The sequence below is a fragment of the Malus sylvestris genome, chromosome 15, assembly GCF_916048215.2.
Source record: "Malus sylvestris chromosome 15, drMalSylv7.2, whole genome shotgun sequence".
Lineage (NCBI taxonomy): Eukaryota > Viridiplantae > Streptophyta > Magnoliopsida > Rosales > Rosaceae > Malus > Malus sylvestris.
Genome location: NC_062274.1, coordinates 11,748,050 through 11,768,542, shown reverse-complemented (window position 1 = coordinate 11,768,542; position 20,493 = coordinate 11,748,050). Strand labels below are relative to the sequence as shown.

The 20,493-nt window shown below is 38.3% G+C and overlaps 3 protein-coding genes across 5 annotated transcripts; 2 read left to right on the top strand and 1 right to left on the bottom strand.

Annotated features, from left to right (window-relative positions):
• Nucleotides 1-7,495: 7,495 nt before the first annotated feature.
• LOC126603622 (uncharacterized) lies at nucleotides 7,496-13,640 on the top strand. 2 transcript variants are annotated; one of them, XM_050270537.1, is made up of 11 exons: nucleotides 7,499-7,853; nucleotides 8,172-10,084; nucleotides 10,175-11,318; nucleotides 11,410-11,597; nucleotides 11,717-11,788; nucleotides 11,865-12,017; nucleotides 12,124-12,287; nucleotides 12,365-12,512; nucleotides 12,748-12,870; nucleotides 12,982-13,069; nucleotides 13,179-13,640. In XM_050270537.1, exons 2-11 carry the CDS (start codon nucleotides 8,174-8,176, stop codon nucleotides 13,376-13,378), a joined length of 4,191 nt encoding a protein of 1,396 aa, XP_050126494.1. In that variant the 5' UTR covers nucleotides 7,499-7,853; nucleotides 8,172-8,173; the 3' UTR covers nucleotides 13,379-13,640. The 2 variants fall into 2 exon arrangements, with proteins under 2 accessions (XP_050126492.1, XP_050126494.1); XM_050270535.1 differs by having other exon boundaries at nucleotides 7,496-7,853; nucleotides 8,172-11,318.
• A 2,374-nt stretch (nucleotides 13,641-16,014) lies between these two features.
• Nucleotides 16,015-16,794, top strand: LOC126604194 (uncharacterized). Its single transcript, XM_050271345.1, has one exon. It carries the CDS (start codon nucleotides 16,168-16,170, stop codon nucleotides 16,663-16,665), a length of 498 nt encoding a protein of 165 aa, XP_050127302.1. The 5' UTR covers nucleotides 16,015-16,167; the 3' UTR covers nucleotides 16,666-16,794.
• A 21-nt stretch (nucleotides 16,795-16,815) lies between these two features.
• LOC126604192 (homeobox protein knotted-1-like LET12) lies at nucleotides 16,816-19,808 on the bottom strand. 2 transcript variants are annotated; one of them, XM_050271343.1, is made up of 6 exons: nucleotides 19,093-19,806; nucleotides 18,492-18,612; nucleotides 17,722-17,912; nucleotides 17,509-17,640; nucleotides 17,276-17,412; nucleotides 16,816-17,174 (listed from the first exon to the last, which is right to left on the bottom strand). In XM_050271343.1, exons 1-6 carry the CDS (start codon nucleotides 19,582-19,584, stop codon nucleotides 17,138-17,140), a joined length of 1,110 nt encoding a protein of 369 aa, XP_050127300.1. In that variant the 5' UTR covers nucleotides 19,585-19,806; the 3' UTR covers nucleotides 16,816-17,137. The 2 variants fall into 2 exon arrangements, with proteins under 2 accessions (XP_050127300.1, XP_050127301.1); XM_050271344.1 differs by having other exon boundaries at nucleotides 17,028-17,166; nucleotides 19,093-19,808.
• Nucleotides 19,809-20,493: the final 685 nt, after the last annotated feature.

The following is a 20,493-nucleotide window of genomic DNA, read 5'->3' as shown; positions in this document are numbered from 1 at the left end:
TTTTTTTTATATCCAAAACTGTAAAAATAAGTTGTTTCTAAATGTTTATCAAACACTTTTTTAAGCTCAATTTTTTTTATACCTAATTTTGATAAAAATATATCAATACCAAACCAGTACTGAGTCTTTCGAATTCCATAGAAACTGCCTTCCTCCCAATCAAATCATAACTTTTATCATTCACTCTTTATCCAAGTATTTCACCTTTTCTTGACCTTCAGTCAATCAGCAAAACGCCTTTCTTGTTTCTTAATAAAGAAGAACGAAACCGCGTATTGAAGTTTTGGATTACCTAATACTTTGATTTTATTGTTTAATATCAAGCAAAGGATTGGTCGACCGACCTCACCCAAGAAAGTAAAAAGTGTTGCTGGTGTTATTTTCCATATTATTTTTCTCTCTTCTTTTCTTAAAAAGTTTATTTCTCTTTGATATCGAACTTTTTATGCCTTTACAAAATTATTAAAAAAAAGGAAATAGATATCATAATTATGAAGTATCTCATAGCCTCCCCCGGTTAAGATTATGTGTCACCATCCACCGACTCGATGAAAAGTCGAAAAGTGCCCCTGAAAACGGTTGATATGAATCCAGAATAATATGGTGCGCCAAGTAATTCAATGAGGCAATAAATAAATTAAAACTATTCCACTTCCACACCGCCTTATGGTGAAGTTGCCTTATTCAGACCAGGAAAAAAGTTAACAATTTCAGACTAAATCACTAAATCACAAAATCAGTTACGTATGATAAGTTTTAGAATACAACGATGTACGATATACATGAACTTAATTATTTCTTCTATTGTACAATGTATGACATGTTGGAGAACAATTTAAAAATAAAAATAACAGAAATAAAAATAAAGTATAAGTATTTTGAGTTCTGTATTTCTTGTTTTTTTGTTTCTAAGTTGTTCTCCAACAATTTTCAAACAGTATTAAACAATCAAGAACTAAACCTCTAAGAAATTTAAGGGTGGAGATTTCAAAAGATGGCAGCAGAAAATGTTGTTTTATTTGACAAGTCTGAAATGGCTAATGTTTTGCGCGAAACTGTGCCTATTGCAGATGGAGAAAATATTTTTTATGTAGAAACTTTGACGGCTATAGATGTCTGGAATCATAATGATTTCCTCTGCAGAAACTATATTCTCAATGCATCAGATGATTCGTTGTATGATGTCTATGTGGTATGCAAAACAACCAAGAAACTTTGGGAATCACTTGAGAAAAAAAATATAAAACAGAGGATGCTGGTTCAAAGAAATTTGTCGTGGGCAAATTTTTGGACTACAAAATGAGGGATTCCAAGTCTATTGTCTCTCAAACTGAAGATCTCTAGAAAATCATCCATGACATTCATGTTGAAGGGATGGTTATAAATGAGTCTTTTCAAGTGGTGTCTTTTATAGAGAAACTGCCACCTTCTTGGAAGGAGTTCAAGAACTATCTCAAGCACAAACGTAAAGAGATGACTCTTGAGGATCTCATTATAAGGCTGAGAATTGAGGAAGATAATATAAAGAATGAGATAAGCTTGGTTTTGAGTATGGAAGCCAAGGCGAATGTTGTTGAAGGAAGTTCATAAAAGCAAATGCCGAAATTCCAGAAAACTAAGAAGAAGGAAAAGAACTTTGTCCCTGTTGTGAAAGGCAAAGACTTCAAGAATATCGCCATCGAAAGGATCAAGGTCCTGGACATCAAGGTACCAACAACCGAGCAAACCTAATTAAAAACAATGCGGATGCCTTGGCTGCAATGATTTCTGAAATCAACCTTGTATCTGATCGCGTTGATTGGTGGATAGATACCGATGCAACTCGCCATGTATGTGGTGATAGAAATATGTTATCTTCATACCAGAAATTCGAGGGAAACGAGCAACTGTTTATGGAAATGCATCTGCATCTGTTGTGGCTGGAATAGGGAAATGTGTTCTAAAATTCACTTCTGAAAAGGAATTAACCCTCCTTGACATGCTGCATGTCCCCGATATAAGGAAGAATCTTGTTTTTTGTCCTATCCTTAGTAAGGGATTCAAACTAGTTTTCGAGTCCAATAAGTTTGTATTAACTAAAAGGGGAATGTTTGTGGGAAAAGGTTACCTTGCTGACGGATTATTCAAACTAAATGTACTTGCTAATGCTATGAATGAAATAAATAATGTTTCTGCTTATATTGTTGATTCTTCTAATTTATGGCATTCTAGGTTAGGACATGTAAACTTTCGTTCCCTTTTTAGAATGCATAATCGAGGCTTGCTACCCAAACTTGATTATTTAAATAATATTAAATGTGAGACTTGTACCGAATCCAAATGTGCAAGTCAAAGCTTTAAATCAGTGCATGAAACATCCAATGATTTGTTAGATTTAATTCATAGTGACTTGTGTGATTTTAGATCATATCTAACTCGTGGTGGAAAGAACTATTATGTAACATTTATAGATGATTTCAGTAAGTATTGTTATGTTTATTTACTTCATAGTAAAGATGAGACATTGGATATGTTTAAGACATATAAGGCAGAAATTGAAAATCAACTTAACAAGGAGAGTATGAATCTCATGCCCTTGTTGAATTTTGTGCCACACATGGCATAATTCATCAAACAACAGTCCCCTATACACCGCAACAAAACGGTGTTGCCGAATAGAAAAATAGGACTTTTAAAGACATGATCAATTCTATGTTGAATAGCTCTGGGCTTCCACACAATTTGTGGGATGAAACTTTACTTACTGCAAATAAAATTTTGAATCGAATTCCACCTAAAACGAGAAAGAAGTCACCATATGAATTATGGAAAGGAAGAACCCCAACGTTTAAACTACTTAAAGTGTGGGGTTGCCTTGCAAAAGTACAAGTCTCATTGCCAAAGAGAACAAAATTAGGGCCTAAAACTACAAATTATGTTTTTATTGGTTTTGCATCTAATAGTTTAGCTTATAGATTCTTAGTTTTCCATTCCAAAGTAAGTGATATACATGTCAATACTATTATAGAATCTATAAATGCAACATTTTTTTAGGATATATTTCCATATAAAATGGGCAAGTCTAATATCTTGAAAAAGAGATTACATGGTGATGTATTTGAGGTTACTGACGAACCTAGTGAACATGGTGATGGTTCATCCTCATCTAGGGTTCAAGAAGAAGAACTTGGACCTAGAAGGAGTAAAAGGAAAAAAATTCGAAAGGACTTTGGGCCTAATTTTGTGACCTTATTAACTGAAACCGAACCTTAATCATCCAAGAAGGCTATGTCCACTCCTGAAGCTCCGAAGGATGTAATTAACAATGAGATAGATTCCATTGTGCAAAATCATTCTTGGGAATTAGTCGATTTGCCCGCTGGTAATATGCCAATAGGGTACAAATGGATATTTAAGAAGAAATTAAGAAGAAATTAAAACCAAATGGTACAATTGACAAATATAAGGCTCATTTAGTAGCTAAAGGATACAATAAAAAACATGGTTTGGATTTCTTTGATACATACTCACATGTAACAAGAATTATGTCAAGAAGACTGTTAATTGCTATAGCTGCACTCCATAACATGGAAATACATCAAATGGATGTAAAGACCGCGTTCTTAAATGAAGACTTAGATGAGGAAATATATATGGAACATCCCGAGGGGTTTATGGTTAAAGGTCAAGAACACAAATTTTGTAAATTAGTGAAATCGCTACATGGGCTTAAACAAGCTCCAAAGCAATGACATGAAAAATTTGACCATATTATGATCACACATGGGTTTAAGATAAATAAGTGTGATAAGTGTGTCTACACAAAAACTCAAAATAATGCTTGCATTATGTTGTGTTTATATGTAGATGATATGCTTATAATGGGAACTAACAAAGAGATAATAAATTGGACCAAGAAGATATTGAAATCAAGTTTTGATATGAAAGATCTTGGTCTAGCTAATGTGATTATTGGTATAAAAATCAAAAGAAACCAAGAAGGTTATACTCTTACACAATCCCATTATATAGAAGCTACACTTAGAAAATATGGTGATTTGGAAAGTAAAGATGCAATTACTTCTTTTCATGTCAATAGCAGGCTAAAGAAAAATAGTGGTAATGCTATATCTCAACGTGAATATTCACAAGTTATTGGAAGCCTTATGTACATTATGAACTGTACAAGACCTGATATAGTATACTCAATGAATAGACTGAGTAAATATACATGCAATCCTGGGCATGATCATTGGGCATCTTTAATTCGAGTATTGAGATACTTAAAGCATACAATGAATTATGGGTTGCATTATACGAGGTATCCTCCTGTGCTTGAAGGATTTATTGATGTGAATTAGATATCTGATAGTACGGATACGAAATCCACAAGTGGATATGTATTTACTTTGGGAGAGGCAACAATATCTTGGAAATCTTCCAAACAAACGTGCATAGCCCGATCAACGATGGAATCGGAATTTATAGCTTTCGATAAGGTTGGAGAAGAAGCTGAGTGGCTAAGAGATTTTTTGGAAGATGTTCCTATATGGCCTAAACCTGTAACGGCAATATGTATACATTGTGATAGTTTAGCTGCACTATACAATGGGAAGTCTAGACAAATTAGATGAATGCATAATACAATAAAGCAATCGCTATCTAGTGGTGTAATTTCTATTGAAAGGATAATATTGTGGATCCACTTACTAAAGGTTTGTCTAGAGAGCAAGTTAAGCATACATTAATGGGAATGGGTTTAAAGCCAATAGAGTAAAATGAAACTGCCAAACGGAAACCTAACTTAGTTGATTGGAGATCCCATGGTCTAGGTTCAATAGGCAAACTGTTTTGGCTAGATTCAAAGAAGAAACATACTTACACACCCATTCCTATGATGGAAAAAGTGTGATGACTGCTGATGGGTGTATGATACATTAGTTTAATGATATTGATACTTGTAAATCAAGTGGAATAGAAGCAGCCTATTCTTAATCAATATCACTTATATGAGAGTAAATGCAGGGTCACATTTATGAGAATTATATGGCTACATTCTCTAAAGCTCTCATGAATCCAAGATTTGCTCAGGACAAAAAAGAACACAAACTTATGAATTTGTGATGTGTTGGTGTGGCATATTTTTGCTTATTGTCTTGGTTTACTGCGGAGATGAACAGTTCAAGATTTTATATTCACTACGTCATCTAATAAATCCGATAAGTATATACTGAGGTAGGTTTAAGTCTAAAAGACACCTCTCCTGATGTATGTCACATCCATGGTTTACTCTCGTATCTTAGTTTCTGTAGGACCGAATAAGCATCTCAAAATGTGGGGTATTGTAGGAGTTTTGAGACTCCTATTGTCCCACATCGGGAAACAACAATTTGTCAAAGGCCTTCATATAGGTCTAGTCCTTCTTACTAGTAGTTAGGATTTGGACCATTTGGAATGAAGCTTAAGGTTTGGGCTACTAATTGTATGAATGAGGCTTGATGATTATGCCATAATATTAATATTAATTAATCAAGACAAGAGCCTTGAGGCACTTGGGGCCGAAGAATTAAAATTAATCAGATCATTAATTTTAATTTCAAATTAAGTTTTTGATTAAAATTAATTAAAAACGTTTTCATTAATAGACACAACTCTTTGGAAAGAGTTGTGTAGCTTCAGATACATCCAAAAGGTATTTGAAGAGGTATGAAAAAGCCTATATAACTAGAGTCTCAGTTTTATCGTAGATCATCTTTTCTTCATTCTTTTTCTTCTGTACAAATTTCCAGAGAGTAAACACACACAACAATTCGCTAGAATTCTATAATCCAGTGCGGGTTGTAGAATTAGGTAGTTGTATCCTGGTCGAGCAGACGTTGTAAAACTACAAGCACAAGAGTGAGACGGAAATATTGTTCGAATGACATAGCTTTTGCGCTACCTTTGATTCATTCAAGTTAGTATCATTTTAATTTTTGTATTTCTTGTGTAATTTCATTCTGTATTGCAAGTATTCTTGAATAATAAAGTATAAGTATTTTGAGTTATGTATTTCTGTTATTTTTGTTTCTAAATTGTTCTCCAACATGACATACATTATTTCTTTTCATCATTTACTCTTAGGTATGAGAAATTTTTAGTTATGACAGGAACACAAGTGGTACACCACGTGTTTTAACAAAAGTGGTGGGAAATTTTATTTTTTAAGTTATTAACTTTTTAGCACACATATCTCATCATTTGTACAGTGACACATGGTGTGCCACCCTGTATACCGGTCACATTGAAAAATCTCTCTTTAGGTACGAATAATTACCGTTGCATTGATCAAGTAATGTACTATAACCATGACAAGTGACCTAGTGAAAAAGTGGAACAACAGCTTCCTGAAAGAAAAAATGAAGGTCCTAGTTCGACATTTTGTAAGTCGTGAATTGGCTTGATTGTGGCCACATATATAGAGTGCAATTCCCAACTAACCTCATTCGAGCCAAGAAAGAGTGGATTACCGTGGCCATCAATTGTTCCATTTTTTAGTAAAAAGAAATCAAGTAATGTAGTGTACATTATTGTGTAGTAAAAAGACTTGTAAATTACATGTTTTTAACCTCTCCTACTCCCACAAGGAGATCGGTCAAAATATATATGATAAAAAAATCTAACAACAAAGTGAAGTTACCCAAAAATTTTGTGTCCCCTTAACTCTAAGGATACATGGCTTTACCCAATCCAAAAAGATTCGATACGAAGAACATAAATACAACGGCCTACACATCTACATTACAAAGAATACATCCATGAGAGCTCAAAATAGCTTTATTCTAGCTCTAAATTACTGACTTGATCATGGAAGGATTTTAATTGGCACCACACAAGTGTCTCTTACTTTCAAGTTCTATTTATCTTACAAGCTATAATGGAAATTTGGCGAATTTCAGATGTTACGCTTCAACATAAATTCATAGGTAATGTATTATCTTCTTTAACTTCTGATGGAATGTGTTCAATATTCATTACTAACGTTAGCATGATTTTATGTATTATAAAACCAAACAATTGAAACCCTAATTAGTAACACAATCATGCGTTATATTGACTATTATCATGCGATCAAAGTAATTAGTGATTGATCAGGAACCAAAATAAGAAGTTAAGGCTTTAAGTTGTGATTGGAAATCATGCCATGATTGCAGTTGAAAAAGAAATAACCGCAATTAGATATGAAATTACTACAAACAACTCTATCATAAAGAATGTAATTAAATAATATGTTGCATGGTATAATTTGTCCATAATTTAATATTATATTTGAAGGAACTTTCCAAGAACTTACTTTTGTATTTGTCTTCTCCCACCTTTTCCATCCAATTCAAAAAAATTGAGATAATCTATAGAAAGTATATTTGTGTGTGTATGTGTATATATATATTGTGTATGCGTATATATTGTAGATCTTAGGCAAATCTCCCAACTCCTAAGTACCCACAACACATGATGCTACACTTTTATTTGACTGATAAATCACAATCTTGCATGAAACAATCCACGTGTCTTCCCCCCATCACCTTCTCTGTTTTCCAAGACTCCAAACCAAAACCAAACCTTCTCTCTTAAGCCCACTGCCGTTTCCTACACAAACATCATATTTTCCCGAGAAAATAAAAATCCCATCCCGGAAAATATTCACGATGGATGGGACAATAAAAAGCGAGAAAGTGCCGAGGAGCTGTTCAGGGGACGCTTGTCACTCCGAGCTTTGATTCCTTTGGAGTTTGCAAACTGCACTCCACCGACTCGGACTCTCTCTCTGTTTCTTCTTCTCCATCTTATCTACCATACACACTCTCTCCTCGAAACGCCCACGTTTCAATCTGGTACTTAATCTCTCTCTGTATTTTTTTTCTATCATTTCTGTTTATTGTGCCTGTTTTGGATATAAAGCTGTTAAAATTTTGTTATAGTTTGGTGCAATCTGGCTAGGGTTTATAGCAGATGATTAGGAAACTTCAGTACTTGAATTAGAATTAAGAAATTGGAAAAATAAATTGAAAAGACCTTAGCTTTATCGAATTTTGATCATGGGTTTCTTATTTAGGATTGATTTTGCAGACCCTTGATATAAATTTGATTATTTACGATTGATATTTCATACCTTGATTGAAATTTGATTATTATTTTTTAATTATTTGTAGACATGGCGTTTGATCAAAATTCGTTCCCCAAAGAATTGAGACCGTTGAATGTAGCTCGAACTGTGGCCGAAGAGCCCCGCATTGCTCAGGCTACTACAGCTGGTCGAAACCCTGATAGATTTTTCCCTAGCCACTTGGTTCGTGAAGTTAATAGCCCTAATTCACTACCTGTTTTTTACCAAGCACCGGTGGCCTCGGAGGCTGGGCATGTTGGCCTAGGCTATGTAAATGCCGTGTCGGGGGTGCCCACCTGGTGCCCTGGCCCCCGCATTGCTGTGCCGGTGGGGCATCCAGATGTGAACCCTTCTGTTGGTGTTGGAATTGGTTACAGTCCTAATTTGGGCAGTCGGGTTGGCGGCAGTGCTGTTGATCTTGTATGCTCTGCTACTACAACAACTGCTTCTGGGCCGTCTGGCTGTAGTTCGAACATGTGTAATAGGAGTGCTGGCAGTGGTTTAGATCATGGAGTTAATGATATGACAACTAGGTTCGGCTATAATCCCAATTTAGGCAATAAGGTCAGTGGCAATGTTGCTGATCAGACTGGAAATGATTTGACATCGGGGTATGGTTATAATGCCAATTTGGGCAGTCGTGGCAGTGGGACTGATCAAGCAAGTGATGACGGTGGAGATGATTCTGTGTCTGGGAAGAAAATAAAGCTTCTGTGCAGCTTTGGCGGAAAGATTTTGCCCAGACCAAGTGATGGAATGTTGAGGTATGTTGGAGGGCATACAAGGATTATTAGTGTTCGGAGAGATGTGAGCTTCAATGATCTAGTGCAGAAGATGGTGGATACATATGGGCAGCCTGTGGTTATTAAATACCAGCTCCCCGATGAGGATCTGGATGCACTGGTGTCAGTTTCATGTGCTGATGATCTTGACAATATGAAGGATGAGTATGGGAAGTTGGTCGAGAGATCTCCAGACGGGTCAGCAAAGTTGAGGGTATTTTTGTTTTCTGCTTCGGAAGTTGATCCATCTGGTGTTGTACAATTGGGGGATTTACATAATAGTGAGCAGAGATATGTTGATGCTGTCAATGGGATTACGGATGGGGTGAGTGTTGGTATTGCGAGGAAGGAGAGCAATGCAAGTGCAGCTTCAACACAAAATTCTGATTTTAGTGGAACTGATGTTGTTGATAACTCAGTTCCTGGTCAAGGGGACAATACTGGACTTCCATCAGCGGGCAAGTTATCACCAAAAGGGGATTCAGCTACTTCTCATGACACTAGTACAAGGCTGGTATTTGTGGATCCTAAGCCTGCAATTTATTCTGAAGTTTCTACAATTCCATTGGTCATTCCTGTAGTTAAGTCTGGGCCTCCCCAAACACCATCTTCTCAGCCAGAGGGTGAGTTAGAAAGATCTGTGCCCGTTACAGTATCACAGCAGCAACTGGGATTGCAGCAACCGGGATTGCAGCAACCTGGAATTGGCATTTCATCCGCTGCTCCTTATCTGCAAACTTATGTTGGTCCTCGCCAAGAAGTTATGACACAGGCAGATCATATCCAGCTTCCTCCTCAGATGGGTTTCCCAAGTCCTCATCCAATGGGGACTGCTCGTCCTGTATTCACCCAACAGCAATACGGTGATAGTGTTGCTGGCATCACGCCGCATCACTTCATTCCTGCAGTGCACATGACAATGACTCCCTCGTATTCTCATGTTAATATAAGACCAAGTGTGCTTCAGCCATTGATCCATCCTCAACAGGCTTGGTTGGATAATTATGTAGACAAGAGTACCTTTGTTCCCAGGGTCGTCCAGCTTCCGGCTGAACAAAGCTATAATTCCTATCAGGTTCAAGTACCGTCAACAACAGCAGGAGGTGCTTACGGATGGCATCAGGTTCAACCACCAGAGCATGTGATTTACCGTGATGGATTGGTATCTCACCAACAGGTAATGTATCCTGAGAAATCCACAAGGTTCGAAGACTGTTATATGTGTCAGAACGCATTGCCTCATGCACATTCTGATAATGTGGTACAGGTTCAGAGAGACATTGGCGGAAGCCCAGTATCTGATTCAAGTCCAACTTATTATAGTCCTCGGCTAGAGGAGAATTTGCTAGCTCAGCCGATGAACAAGGTTATTGTAAGTGGACCACTAGGAGAAGGTAATTTTGGCCAAGGTGTTGAGGCTCAACCCAGGGTTCAAGTTCCAGTAGATCCTCTTCTCATAACATCTTATTCAAATGAGACTGGCCTCTCCCAGATTTCAACTCCCGAGGGCGTTAGCCAGAGAGGAGGTGACGTGCAATCACCAAATAGTGCATTCATGGTCAATACTCCTCAGCGTCGTCAAGACGATGTTGTTCAACAACATCCAACGCCATTTCAGTACCAGGTTAAACAGGAAAATTTAGTTAATGATCCTTTTAATCAAGATGTACCTCTTGTTGGAGGCGCACCTGTGGTTTGTGAATCTCCAACTGCATATGATCATTTGAGACAAATCAACGGGAGGATGGAGGCCCTCAGGATAAATCCCACTGAGATTTATGTTAATAAGGAGCATGGTAAATCTCCTGGGGATACACCTAGAAGGGAAGACAGCTTTGATCATAAAACACCACAAGTTGGGGGTAGAGATGTGGCTCTAGATAACATCGTTGACAAATTTGGCAGGAATCATTTTAAGCCAACCAAAGTATCAGCTTCTTCCCCTGCCGAAGTCTCACATGGGTATAGTTCACAGCCAGTAGAATTCTGTGATTTAGGACAGCAATCTATGTGGGGAAATCCTGAATCTTATCTGCAATCAAGAGTTGGAATGCATCCTCGTGATTCGTACGAATCTAACTATGGAAACCCTGTTGTTTCTACCCATCTCACTAATGGAATTGAACCTCCTGAATGGGAGGATGAGAACATGAGATTGCAGCCCAAGATGGTACCTAACAAGAGGGAAGTTATTACCTCAAATGGTGTCGGTGCCCAGGACTCCTCAAACTCATTGTTCAGCAATCAGGATCCTTGGAGTTTGCGACACGATACTCAATTGCCTCCTAGGCCGACCAAAATACAATTGAGAAAAGAACCATTTACAGAAATGCAAATGGATGGTGGAGGACAACAGCCAATGGGTAATTTGAACAGGGATCTTAGTTCAGAGCATGCCCCGTCTTCCAAAGGTTGGTTAGTGATGATTTTCTTTTACTTTCTGGATAAGTTAATTGCTTATTTCATACGAGTTTTTCTTATTTTTTTGCTTCTTTGTCGTAGGATCAGCAGAAGAACAAATAAAGCAAGAACTTCAAGCTGTTGCTGAGGGAGTAGCTGCCTGTGTTTTTCAGTCATCTACGCCATCAGATTCTTACTTGCTTGATAAAAATGAGTCTGCTTATGAATCCAATCGAGATGAAGAGGTTCAAAACAATGCTGCAGGGATGCAAAACAGATCGGAAAGTGAGGTATTTAAGAATTCATATGTGTTGCATGTGAGAATATTTCATTATTTGTGTGTTCTCCCCTCTTTCGAAAAATATTTTAGGCTCTCCTATTGTTCATCATCTTACTTTTTCTATTTTAGGATGTCAAATTCAACTTTGCAGATAAGCCAAATCTTGGTTTTCCAGTAGCAGATGGCCTAGGCAGGTTGCAGGTGAAAGATTGGTTTCCATTAATAGGTATTGTGATATTTCCCTGTATCATTGACTGATTAATTTTTCTTTTGGCAGATTATAAAGAACAGTGACCTTGAAGAGCTGAGAGAATTAGGTTCTGGAACTTTCGGTACTGTTTATCATGGAAAATGGAGGGGCACTGATGTTGCAATCAAAAGAATCAATGATAGGTGTTTTGCTGGAAAGCCTTCAGAACAGGAGCGCACGGTTTGCCTTTTCATTGCACTAGTTTTAAAACTTTTAGCTTTTATTTATTTATTTATTTATACCTCATTTACTTAATCTGTATTTGGTGGTTTATGTTTTCAAACAGAGAGAGGATTTCTGGAATGAGGCCATCAAGCTTGCTGACTTGCACCACCCCAATGTGGTAGCTTTCTATGGCATTGTGCTTGACGGACCGGGAGGTTCTGTGGCAACAGTGACAGAATACATGGTTAACGGTTCTCTGAGAAATGCTTTGCAGAAAAATGAGAAGTAATGTATTTGTTTGGCCTTTGTTCTTTGTAATTTTCAATTGGGATAAAACTCTGACATAAATTTAAATTTATCAGGAGTCTGGACAAGCGCAAGCGCCTCATGATTGCCATGGATGTGGCATTCGGAATGGAGTACCTGCATGAAAAGAAGATAGTACACTTTGATTTGAAAAGTGACAACTTACTTGTCAATCTTCGAGATCCACACCGCCCAATATGCAAGGTAGTGCCCTTATTGTGCCCCTTGCATGTGCCCCTTGCATCATATTCTGGTCCATGTTGTGGTAGCTGTGATCCTTCGTTTCTTATAATAAGCCACAAACTTGTTTAAAATGCGGCATTGTTTTCAAAAACACACATTTTTCATTGACATGCTTTATAAGATGCTTCTGATGTAACAGCTGTAATTCGTTTATGTGTTTAGAATATTGTGCTCACAGGTTTCTCTCTGATGCCAGGTCGGTGATTTGGGCCTATCTAAGGTGAAATGTCATACTCTGATCTCCGGTGGTGTGCGGGGAACACTTCCATGGATGGCACCAGAGCTGTTGAATGGTAGCAGTAGCCTTGTTTCTGAGAAGGTTTGTGTTTCTTATCTAATTTATTCTAAATCGTCACAAATGATTGCCGCTCACTCTTAGCCCTGTTTTTATTGCTTTGCTATTTACTCCCTCTTTTGTTGCATACATTAGGTCGATGTATTTTCTTTCGGTATCGTGATGTGGGAGCTGCTGACTGGAGACGAACCATATGCGGATTTGCACTATGGTGCTATCATAGGTATCTTCTACTGCTTAATACAACTTGTCACTTCTTAAACATGATTGGCTCATCGAGATTTTACTCAGATTTGGGATGCTGATATCCTATTGCTCATATGTTAATGCAGGTGGTATTGTGAGCAACACATTGCGGCCACCAGTACCGGACTTTTGCGATCCTGAATGGAAATCACTGATGGAGACATGCTGGTCAGCTGAGCCATCTGAGAGATTGAGTTTCACCGAAATTGCAAATGAGTTACGTGGTATGGCGGCAAAAATTCCTCCTAAAGGACAGACCCAACCGCAGCAACCCTCGCCAACATAGCCTGAGGTTCGAAAATGATCTTAGCAAGTTGTTTCATCATCGGTGCCTCTTCCACACCGCTACCCTTGTGTTTCGGTCCCTTGGAAGATAACTTAATGTTTGCCTTGTTTTAATGTGATAGGGAAGTTGTTTTATTGTTTATAGAAAGTTTTAGGTCTTATAAAAGTTATACCTCATATAGGGTTTGCCTTTCAATCAACTTGGGTGTTTTCTGTCACTTTTAGACATGTCAATACAAGCATTGCTCATTGAATTGTATGCATTTTTTGTGTTGTTTTCTATCACGTTTTGACATATTCTACTTTCCCCTAGTCGATTCGGGTTAAGCGAAACAAGCAGTTTGATTGGCCCGAGTCGTAATCGAAACAAGGATTAAGCCTTGTTAAATTCTTGAGGAAAATGTAATCTATCCAAGTAACATGAGTGTTGTGAGGTTATTTGGCAATTTGCAGTGGCTAAAAAATGAGATCCACAAAGTACAATTGTCTAATGAAGATTTACCTCATAATTGGACATGATTCCTAATCAACCAAATGTTTGAACAGAGAGCATTTACTCAATAACAACTTCTAAAATCTTGTTATGCCAATTTTTTTTTCTCGCCAAAGCTTAATAGACTCGTTTCGGTTACTAAATTAAAAGAGAAACTTACCTACAACGGGGATGTCACTGTGCCAATATTTTAAGTTAAACATACCACTTAGGCAGTTGGGTCCACTCCCTTGTATTCTGATCCTACTCTCCCACTATTGGTCCCAACTAGGGATGGGCAATGGTTATGGCGGGTGGGTAATCGTGGTTATTTACCCATAACCGTTTATATTCATACCCGCATAACCGTTTATCCGTTAGGTAATTACCTGAACGGTTATACCCATACCCATAACCGTTTATAAACGGTTAACTATACCCATAACTGCATACACATTTAACCGTAACCGTATACCTATTTATCCATACCCGTTTATCCCGTTTATCCATTTTTTAAACCCATTTACCTTTTTTTGCGCCTATTTACATTTTTTTTAACCGTAACCGTATACAACTCCAATAATTGAAATAATAAAGACGAATGATAGGTTTAATCAATCAAGGTAATATAATATATTTGCTAATAATTCATTTTTTACTAACAAAATATCTCTCATTACTTGAGCAAGCATATTGGAAAGAAAATTCAAGTATTTTTGACATATTTTTCTTCTATACCCAAGCAAGTATTCAATTATAACATCTATATGATTACAAAGTAAAACTTCTGAAAACTCAAGGTAGTCATTATCTTGAATACTAGATGATCCAAAGCTTCAAAATATTTCAAAACTAAATACTTTCGAACACTAATGCTTTAAGCACATTCAATCACAAAGTCTCATCGACTCGTCACCAAAAGAGGCCTACAAAAGAAATGTATAAATTGAATTAGTATCCCAAAAGAAATGTTTTTAACCAGAGGTGTTGGCATATAGGAGGAAATATGTATGAAGGATAAAAAAGGATAGCTAGAAGAGTACGCATTAAGTAAGGTATAACTAGTGAATGTGACCTCAGATTATACATCGTATTCGTACCACAGGTTCACAACCGGTTCCCATGGCAGAAATTTAAAAGTGAATTAAACATACCAGTCAGATTCATCACCGAGCTACTTTGATGCACATCACCGTTATAGCCCCAAATGTCAAATCTATAGTAAGATGACAGGCCTCTGTGATAGCAGAGAGGAGAGAGATGAGCGGCGGAGATGAGAGGGAGCAACGAGGCAAGAGAGACAAGCGGCGGACGAAGTCTAGTCCTGGCCTCCTAGAGGAGAGAACGAACAGGTTACAGTCTTACAAATTAGGTATTTTGTTTTTTTAATTTTATATATCTATTAAAATAAACGGGCAAACGGGTAACCGTTATAACAGCGGTTAATACTTATAACCGCCCATTTAAATTTTACGGGTAAATGGTTATACTATACCCATAATCATTTAATTATTTACACGGTTACCCATAACCGTAACCACGAAATTTAAATGAGCGGATAACTACGGTTACCCATAACCGATGGGTATTTGCCCATCCCTAGTCCCGACTGATGAGTCTTTGGCCGGCCAGCCACATAGTCCCAACCAAATAACTCCTCCAATCACATATTATCGTATTATGTGGATTAATTTTTTCACATGACATATAGTGTCTGATTGATGCAAGTTTCTTTGTAAATATTCTTTGCTTCTTATCAGGATATTCCCTACATTGTCTTACGCCATGACATATAAAATCAATAAAACGATGTCATGTGAACAAATTAAAACGTCATATTATCGCATCATTGATCCAAAATACCACGGTGGCATTCCGCATGTTAGGCACGTCCGCGTTTCTTAGGGCGTGTGGGTTGTGGGGGATGTTTACGGCACCGCGTTAGCGCGAATCAACTGAGCCGCCTAAAAACAAAACACGAAAGGGAAATGGAGTCAGTCATAAGGTTTAAGACTTTCATTCGGAATTCCTTGTTTTGTTTTATTTCGGATTCCGTGTATTATGATTAGGATTTTTTCCACAAATCCACACCGCCGTATCAATCTTTCCTGGAAAATCCATAAATCGTAAATATTGAGCTACTCTTTGCATATATATATACACACACACACACGCACGCATATATGTGTGTATATTATATTTCTTGTGTCCTTTTTCTTCTCTCTCGTTATATCCCTTTCCCTTCCCTTCCCCTATATATTTAACACCCTTCCACTCCAAGTCTCGCCACAGATTCTCTCTCTAGACCAACCGTGATTATGTCAAACCACGGTTCACCTCGCTACGAACACGAAACAGATATGGATGTTTCTTCTTCTTGTTGCGGATTTCGTGGTTGTTTTAGGTTCTTCGGAAGCGCATATAGGACAAGCGACGACAATGTTTACGAACACTTGGTGCTGCAAGAAGGCATAGGAAGAAACAAGGAGACGACATGGTGGAGGAAGAAGCTGAACGAGGCTAAGGAGTACACGGAGGTACTCGGCGGTCCCAAGTGGAAGAACTTCATCAGAAAGATTGGTGGATACTGCGAGAGGCAAAAGAATAGGTTATGTCGAAAAGAGAAGAATACAGCGTTTCCGTACGATATTCATAGTTATGCCCTCAATTTCGACGAAGGTGTGGGCAGAGAAGGAGCCGATGCTGTTCTTGGCTTCACAGCAAGGTTTGCAGCTCCTTTTTCCAACGAACATGGTTCCATGGGCGGACCCGTTCATGGAACCGATGAATCAGCTTTCGTCAAATCCAGAGGTTAGATTCGGCCTCGTCTGTGCTGTCATGTTTCCTATTTCGATGAGGTTTTATTGCGCTGTTCGAAACAGAACAATCTGTATGCTGTTCTCAGTGTATTTTTTGCCTTAAAATTTCAGATTCACATTAACGTACATATCACTGCTATAGACAACTTTCTTAATAGCCATATATATTCATAGAAATATATATATTGAAAGCAAGCGTTTAACGTAGATATGCAATTAATATACAAAAAATCTACCTAGATCCACCGAAAATTGGTACATTAAGACCACCTGGTTCGAGTTTTTCGTGTTACATGCTTAGAGTTTGATGATATGGTATTATAAGACACGGATAGTGTCGGGGTGCCTCAGATTTGAAATGATCGATCCAAAGATGTAAGTATATCATTTGAAGGCTTGAAGCTTTTACTGTACGAGAAATATTAAGTTCCTTGCTCTCTGTTGCTGAATTTTCGACTAAGAGTTACATTTACTTCAATCGTTGGTTGTTCATGTCACCTGCATTACTTTTTTTCCAAATTACAGATTGAGACTAGTTTATTTTTCAGTTTATAAAAGCCAATCAATGCGAACAAAACGACCATATATATGTTAATCGTAATCCTACCTCTTGCGTTTGCTCTTAAGAACGGAAGTCGATGAAATGTTGCTGTGCCAATTCCTTTTTCTTTGATTAATAAACCAGTTATTAATCTGTTTCAATTGCAAGCCTGTTTCCTGCACCAATCTGGCTTTGTCTTCCTCCTATCGAAAATGAAAGAGCGTCTTAGTTAGTAGCTATTACAAAAGAATCTGCTAAACTGAAAGCTGTGAGGGGATTATAACAAAGTTCAAACTCACTGTTGGGTAAGGCCACTTGGAATGTGATTGCCACCAAGATTTTAAAACAGAAGTTGTGTCGCCTGGCAGTTTCCCCGCTCTTCTCTTGCGCAGAATTTCCTCTCTAATGTCGACAATCTTTTCCTTGTAACCCTGATAAGCAGAGGTTATCAGCTACACTTGTAGTCCACATCGAAAATGTATATATATACTCTGTAAGTCTATAGTTCATACCTGTTTCAGTTCATGCTTCAGTTCCTGCCTTACACGCTCCATCAAGGACCTCTCACTTTCAGTCGGAACAAGAGGGCCAAATCCCATGGTGTCAGGCCCGTCCAGACTTCCATCATAGGAGTTGATGTCACTATCCACCTGGTCATCATCATCGGACATGGTAGCACCCGTTCCTTCACCCGTGGACACACCTGTGAAAGCAGCTTAAAATGTTTAACTGAAAACTATCCATAAACAAGTATGGATCCGATCAGCAACCAAAAAAGAGCAATAAAAACTGACGACACTACACATATGATGTTTTATCCTATATCCGAATTTATATAGGACGCCAACCCAACCCAACGTGACGACATTAATCAAAGCTAAAAGACTCAACGAAAATAAAAAGTTCGGGTCAGTGCAATTGCCGCCCACATCTTTCCTCTTCAAACTGATAGTCTTTAATAGTGCCAGGCTATGAACATGAACCTCAAACTCAAAACATAAGGAACGATGACAATGGTTTCGCTTTTGCAGATAACAAACACCTGAAGTTAAACAAAGTTTTTTCGGGGGGAGGGGCAATAAAAGTTCCAAACAACTATTAGGCAGCTTTATACAAAAGAAGCGCACATTGAGGTCACACCAAGAACAGTTCAGCACATGGGAAGTAACACTGATGTTCTTGTCCTTTTTCCCTGTTTCCTAGTTTTCGTACAAAGTAAGCGAAATGGGGAGGAAGGGATCAAGATTTATGGAGCAATCGAAACTAAAGAAACAAAAATTACCGGTTAAGCTTTGCAGAGACTGATCCAGCTCCCAACACGCCATCACTGCTTCCATTGCGTGGACTCGGACATGTTGCTGCAGTTGTTCTTTGAAGGAACAAAGCAATAGAACATAATTCGTCTACAAAATCACAACGACATTGTAATCAAAAGTATTTGTTGTTACAAAATTATAATGTGACTTTTTAAAAGTAGATAAATTTATTTACAGAAGAAAGAGAACGCCAAATATATATATATATATATTTTTTTTTAGTACATCGATATTTTTAACGGATTAGGCAAGCAAGACCACGCACCAAGACTTGATTGTCGGATACCTAACCCTTAAACAAGACTCAATATTTAGTAGAAATTATAAAGAAATTGGAGAGATCCATCTGCAGAACAAATTCTAATTCCAAGACATGCCACTAATCAAAACTACTAATTAAAGGGTTAAGATTCTCCAAAGCACTTGTAAAGTAGAATAGTTAGAGAATTAAACAACAGGATTCCTCACTACCACCTCGCTCTAAAAATAAAATATCCAGAAATTAAAAATGTTTAGACTTTCAATCACTTGAAATTGGAAAATAATTAAGATTTAATTAGTGCTAACCATGAACAAATCAAGGTCTTTCTCATCCATGACTCCAACATCCCCATTGGCTCCCGAGTACTTGTCGACCACGCGCTGAGACTGCACGAGCTGCTCGTCGATCCTCGGCAGCTGATCGACCGGCGTCGCGATCCTCAAGCACGACACGTGCGCCGACACAAGCTGCTCGTACAGAGGATGTTCCACGATGTCGGCCTTGAACCTCGCGCTCCCGCACTCCAGCTCGTCTTCCCCCTCCTCCTCTTCTCCGCCGTCGTAGCCACTTATCTCCCTCCGGTTCCGATCGCTGCAGTTGCTGCTCTTCCCAGACGGCGCCATAACCAAGTCGTCGTTTCGCCCCGCGTCATGGAGGCCGCCGAAGCTGGTGTTCTGCTGGCGGAAAGCGGCGTTGTTGAGCCACGTCGGAGCTCCGGACAGCGTCGGCTGATCCGCCGCGAAGGAGTGGAACGCCATTTCGTGAGGGGTCTGCTGCTGGTGGTGATGAAACGCCATTTTTGCAAGTTGAATTGTGAGAAAAGAGAGAGAAAAGCTTAAAGCTTTTGGCTTTTCAGTGCATACATAGGAAAAGCGCGTTTGGAAAAAGCCAGAAGCGCCTTTTGAGTCAAGAGAGAAAGTGGGGTTTGTTGAAAGTTTGAAACTTGAATGCGTTTGATTAAGCAATTAAAGAAGGGGGTGTGCTGCAGTCTGCAGAGAGTGACGGAGAAGGAAATAAATGTTTGGAAAGAAAAGCTCTTTTTTGGGAGACGACGACTTTGTTTGAGTGAGGACCGAGGAGAAGATTGGACGGCCAGATTGAGTGACACGTGGCGCTTCTAATAAGACAAAATTGATTATTGCTGATTGTAATAAGTGTTCTAGACTTGCAGATTTGCAAGTAAGTAGCTGTAGCTGTAGCTATATATGTATGGACAGAGGCTCATAGGGGCATAGGGCACATTCTAATATGTAAACCGGATGTATTATATCTTTTACCACGTCAAACGTACTTAAGAATCTTCAAGTACATAGGCCAGAGAATTTTCAATGTGATCATCGTATTTCAAATCATTTGATGTTATTAATTTATTTATAAGGTAAATATCAGTTTAATATTTTCAAATTTTGTGATTTTTAATATTTAGCACATGAAGTTTTTTCATCACAGAATCATACCTAAAGTGTTAATTTTGGGACAGTCTCGTAAACCCATAACCCTATCGTCTTTCCCCACCTCGACCCCCTCCCTTCTCTCTCCTTTCTCTTCTTTGCACCTACCCAACCTTTGCACATCCATCCTTCCCCCTCCCTCTTCGACTCCACCCACTCAACCTTCATTCTCTTTGATAGCCCCGTTTCTCTGTACGCAACCACCATCTTCCCCCACCCTCATATTCCCCCCAGTGTTCATCATTCTCTCTCATT

Coding starts and splice junctions, on each gene's coding strand:
- LOC126603622 (XM_050270535.1), top strand. CDS start 8,174: ATGGCGTTTGATCAAAATTCGTTCCCCAAAGAATTGAGACCGTTGAAT. Junction 12,288..12,364: donor GCTTTGCAGAAAAATGAGAA/GTAATGTATTTG, acceptor TAAATTTATCAG/GAGTCTGGACAAGCGCAAGC. Junction 12,513..12,747: donor CACACCGCCCAATATGCAAG/GTAGTGCCCTTA, acceptor CTCTGATGCCAG/GTCGGTGATTTGGGCCTATC.
- LOC126604194 (XM_050271345.1), top strand. CDS start 16,168: ATGTCAAACCACGGTTCACCTCGCTACGAACACGAAACAGATATGGAT.
- LOC126604192 (XM_050271343.1), bottom strand. CDS start 19,584: ATGGCGTTTCATCACCACCAGCAGCAGACCCCTCACGAAATGGCGTTC. Junction 18,613..19,092: donor AAGACCTTGATTTGTTCATG/GTTAGCACTAAT, acceptor GTGATTTTGTAG/ACGAATTATGTTCTATTGCT. Junction 17,175..17,275: donor CTTAAGAGCAAACGCAAGAG/GTAGGATTACGA, acceptor TTGGAAAAAAAG/TAATGCAGGTGACATGAACA.